Source organism: Labeo rohita, unplaced genomic scaffold (genome assembly GCF_022985175.1).
Source record: "Labeo rohita strain BAU-BD-2019 unplaced genomic scaffold, IGBB_LRoh.1.0 scaffold_1093, whole genome shotgun sequence".
NCBI lineage: Eukaryota > Metazoa > Chordata > Actinopteri > Cypriniformes > Cyprinidae > Labeo > Labeo rohita.
In genome coordinates, this window is record NW_026127223.1 from 1 (window position 1) to 5,213 (window position 5,213).

General features: G+C 32.3%; 1 protein-coding gene across 1 annotated transcript; it reads left to right on the forward strand.

The window, feature by feature from the left end:
- Positions 1-2,181: 2,181 nt before the first annotated feature.
- Positions 2,182-5,213, forward strand: LOC127157499 (class I histocompatibility antigen, F10 alpha chain-like; the record flags this gene model as incomplete). Its single annotated transcript, XM_051100758.1, has 6 exons — positions 2,182-2,521; positions 3,246-3,539; positions 3,658-3,771; positions 3,890-3,907; positions 4,119-4,172; positions 4,266-5,213. Coding segments are annotated over 5 exons (816 nt in total), but the record flags the coding sequence as incomplete, so codon positions are not given.

The window sequence follows — 5,213 nt, forward strand, 5'->3', positions numbered from 1 at the left end:
CTTTGCATCACAGGAATAAATTATATTTTAAAGTATATTAAAATAAAAAACATTGTTTTATATTGTAATAACATTTTGCAATATTACTGTTTTTTTCTGTTTTTTGATCAAATAAATGCAGCCTTGATGAGCATCTTTAAAAACATTACAAGTCTTACTGATCCCAAACTTTTCAGCGTCTGTGTATTTACAATGTTTTTAATTTCTCCTTTACTTACAAGAAAAACACAACAACAAGCAGATTTATTGATTTATCTTTTTTCTTTTTGAGATTCTTGTCCTTTGCATGTTTTTGAGCAGGCCATCGTATTACTACTTCAAACTTCATGCTTTTTAAACTGCTTTCTCAAGCAACAGAAAGTTTGTCTTGAGAATCTTTTTAATCTAGTTCTTTGTAATAAATAAACTGGCTCTGCTTTAGAAACAGAGAAGAAAAAAATGAAATGTGTGAGCAGAGATGCTTTAGACGAGGTGAAAATATTAGAATTTTTTAATTATTTTTCGGTAGGAAATAAGTAATTATTGCATAAATATTCATTAGTACCATGAAATTCTCTCAAAATACAAAATAAAATAGAAAAAATATTATCGAAGCAAAATATATTAGATTAATTTTACTGAAAATTAAACAAAATTACATTTCAGGTGTTTCAACTTTGAGCTTTTAAAAGCAATTCAAATTTAAAACGACTTCAAACTTCACACTTTTTAAACTTCTTTCTTAAGCAACGTAAAGTTTGTCTTGACAATCTATTACATCTAGTTCTTCTTTTGTAAGAAATGAACTGGTTCTGGTTTAGAAACAGAGCAGAAAAAGTGAAATGTGTGAGCAGAGATGCTTTAGATGAGATGAAATTTTTTTTATTATTGTTCGATGGGAAAAAATGTATAGTAATTATTGCATAAATATTCATTAGTACCATGAAATTCTCTCAAAATACAAAAGAAAAAAATATTATCAAACAAAAATATATTACATTGATTTTACTGAACATAAAAGTGTGTGAGTAGAGATGCTTGAGATGAGATGAAAATATTTGGGGGGGGGAGTATTTTCAATGGGAAAATTTTTTCATAATTATTATGTAAATATTAATTAGCACCATGAAATTCTCTGAAAATACAAAAGAAAAACAATTATTGAACAAAAATATGTTGCATGGATGACCTACAGCTGTCAGTGATCAGTTTGATCCATAGATTAATTCCATTGATTTCTATTGCTATAATACTGAGCTGCTGATAATTTTTATAGCCTACGTCAAAACATTAAATAACCCCTCACACAAACCTTTCTCATTTAGATATTATTTAGTGTGTTTATCATGTGTTTTCTCTGAGGACTGTTGCTGCTCATCAGTGCAGGTGATTTCAGGTTCTTCTGTCTTTACGACATTTGATTCTCACATTGTAGATGAAACACACACAAACTGTTCTTCTCTCTGCTGTTTTAAAGCTCTGAGTTTGTGGTTCAGAGAATAAATATCCAGCAGCACTGATCACTGAAGCTGTAGAGACGTGTTGATCTGATCTGTGGAGGATGATGGGAAGATTGTGACGTCTGTGAGTGAAGACGAGTCTTTCATCAGTCCTCATACAGACCAGATCAAATCTGAGTCTCTGAGTGACTGAACACACAAACACACTGACAGACTCACAATGAGCAGATCAACACTGTTAGACTCACCTGATGAACTTTACTCACACTACAGTCTCACACTTTACAGATGTTAATCGATCATGTGTGAATATGATTAAACTAAACATGCAGCACAGCTGAGAACACTTGTCACTGTATTTGAAAACAGTATGTAGATTCATACAGTGAGCTGATACACAGACATCTTAATAAAAACATGAATTAAGATGAATCATTAAGAAATGAGCAGTGAATGTTTGTTACCTCATCAATGACCAAATGAACACTCAATGCCACTGATGGTCTGACGCTGCCTGGTGTCTGTGTGTTGTGTTGATCTCTCCTTTATGGTCACAAACATAAATTTGTTTCTTGTAACCCTTCACTGCCTGTGTGTCCTCTACTCTGCACTTTTTCAATTATCATAATTGCTCTTATCTTTATGTGGCTTTCATTTTGTGTAAAAAAAAAAAAAAAAAAAAAAAAAAAGAAGAAGTTTGTAATATGTTCTGTTCAATTAACACGTCTTTTGGTTGTATTAGAGGAATGTGGTATGGCAAGTTAGACATACAGTATTATTTCATGTTGCTTTTCTTTTCTCAGGTGTTCACACATTCCAGCTAATGTATGGCTGTCAGCTGGATGATGATGGTAGTACTCGAGGATACTACCAGTATGGGTATGATGGAGAGGACTTCATCAGTCTGGATAAGAGCACCCTCACTTGGAATGCTGCTAATCCTCAAGCGGTCATTACCAAGATCAAATGGGAGACTAAAGAAAGACAGTTTGGAGAATACTGGAAGGGATATCTGGAGAACACATGCATTGAGTGGGTGCAGAAGTATGTGGGTTATGGCAAGAGCACTCTGGAGAGAAAGGGTAGGAATATCAATGAGTGATCTCATTATGACTCATCATATCCTTCACATGTTTACTGGAAAATAGAACAGCTGTATGCTTGAAAAAGTATGGTGCATCTGTAAAATAGTCTTTATACTCTTACTTTATAAAATAAACAGCATTCATTTGCTTTAAAATAAGGTGGAAAATGCCTTATAGGATCAGGAGGTAGTATGAATTTGATATTTATAGCATAAACCTATATATTTTAGGTTGCTGGGCATCACTGGAGTGTCTGTACAGTACATCATCTGATTTGAGTCTTCTGCCAGAAAACAGCTAAAACAGAATAAAATGAAACTATGTATTCCTCTGCATAATGGCATATTATTATGCATACAGTATATGGGTATTCATGAGGACTTCATGAACACATAAGCAAATTTGATATTCACATAATCATGAATGAAGCCTGGAGAGTGTGTAGTGCCATTACAATAATCCAAAAGAAACTTGGAATTTGGACATTGGAATTTCAAAAGGAAGTCTTTACTGTGTATGCACACAGTGAAACAAAGGGCTAGTGAAAAAAAATAGCCTTGTATCATTGTATAATATGATAAAGCTATTGATGTGAACTGAGCTCAAACATATTACAAGAAATATATAGCAACCTATAGCAATTTGCTTTGTTTTATTTGAATGTTCAGTATAATTTTCTCTTTATCTTTTTGGTTATTTTAATGACTTTGTCTCTCTCTAGTCTCTCCGCAGGTGTCTCTGCTGCAGAAGGATCCCTCCTCTCCAGTCACTTGTCATGCTACAGGCTTTTACCCTAGTGGAGTAACAATCTCCTGGCAGAAAAACAAACATGATAATGATGAGGATGTTGATCTCGGTGAACTTATTACCAATGAGGATGGAACCTTTCAGAAGACCAGCACCCTCAATGTTAAACCTGATGAGTGGAAGAAGAATGTGTATGAATGTGTGGTGGAACACCAGGGCAAAACCATCAGTAGCATTTTGACAGAGGACAAGATTAGAACTAACTACGGTGAGAGTGTTTTGATGAGTAGATCATGAAACTATAAAATGTTAATTTGCTATTGCCTATTGTATTTGGCTAGACTGTACTGTACTGTCAGACTTTTTATTACCTGATATTTCCATAGGATCAGGTTCTTCAGATTCTGTTCCCATTGGCCTCATTGTTGGTGCTATTGCTGCTGTCCTCCTGTTGGTGCTCATTGGTGGTGTTGTGTTTAAGATCTATCAGAAAAAGAAAGGTGAGGCAGACATTGCTATCATTACTATTGACTACATTGTATGTTTTATACATTTGTGTACTGGTCTGATAAGTAAAATAATTTAACTAATATTTCACCTCTTTTTTCTGTTTTTCAGGCTTCAAACCTGTCAATGGTAGGTCTTTAATATGGTTAATAGAAATATGTTTATATTTCTAAAAGTTTGGTAATATAAAATCATTGAATAAACCAATGACATATGTGTAGTATATGTGTAGTTTTATCTGTAGTCTCTTCTAACGGAACTAATAAATAAGAAATTGTATAACTGTATGATATTATAGTATGATGATTATAATTGTTGTATTTTATGTTTTCTGTTGTAGTCTCTGATGATGGTTCAAACAGCTCGGCACATTCAGATCCAAAAGCATAGAGATGTAAGCTTATTATTATAATTATTATTATTAAAAATTAATAATTCGTGCAGCTGTCTCAGCCATATGAATTGAATGAAATGTAATATGTTTCAGATATTTTGGGAGACCAGATGCAAGAGATGAAGTTAAAATTGATGCTTATCCTGCTGGTTATCTTGCTTACAACACAAATACACACTTTCTCTCAAACACACAGGATCATAAATTTCAGTGATGGGATTTATCTATATTATGGTTGTATATTAATTAAATTTGCAAAGTAAAGATTATGTTTCTTCACATTTTATGTTGATCTTTTGTTTTTCATTAATTTTATGAACTTGTTTTGACATGTTGATCTCAGAACTTTAAATGTAAAATGTATGTATTTCTCTTAGGGTGACAAAAAGAAACAAATCATTGATTTGCAAGGTTGATTGATTTGTAGGATTTGTGGTATTGGTACTGACTAAGACTAAGAAAGAGAAACTTGTGAAAATAAACACTAGAAAGTGTTTATATTCGGTATAAGCACTCGAGTTTATATCTTAATTTAAGAAGATCAGTCTCTAGTCTTATGTAATGTTTCTAGAGAGACAATTTCCATGGGAGATAGAATATGTAATAAATCAGGGAATGCTAACAAGTCATGGAAAACTATTAAACTGTTTATTTACTGCAAAACATAAAATAACATTCAGTTAACTATAAAACTGTCCAGACTGGCCTATTCCATCAGTAAAATTAAACAACCAATATGTAGGCTTCATAGTTTATTCATTGTATGGGATTATTGAGTTTTTTCTGTTTGTATACTTACTCTATGTTTTGCTTGATTTAGATGATAAGCTGTACTACAGAATAATATTAATTCTTGTAATGTTTAAGACAAAATGCTGTTAAATCTTTACATGAACATTTGTAAAGTAAACTATGTATTTTCCATTATTTGAGGTTACTAAATCTAAATGAAGTTGTACATGAATGTTTTTTTGTATATTGGTTGCCTTCAACAACATTGTAATGTTATTTTGATTCTTCAAATAAATTTCACAATAGGGA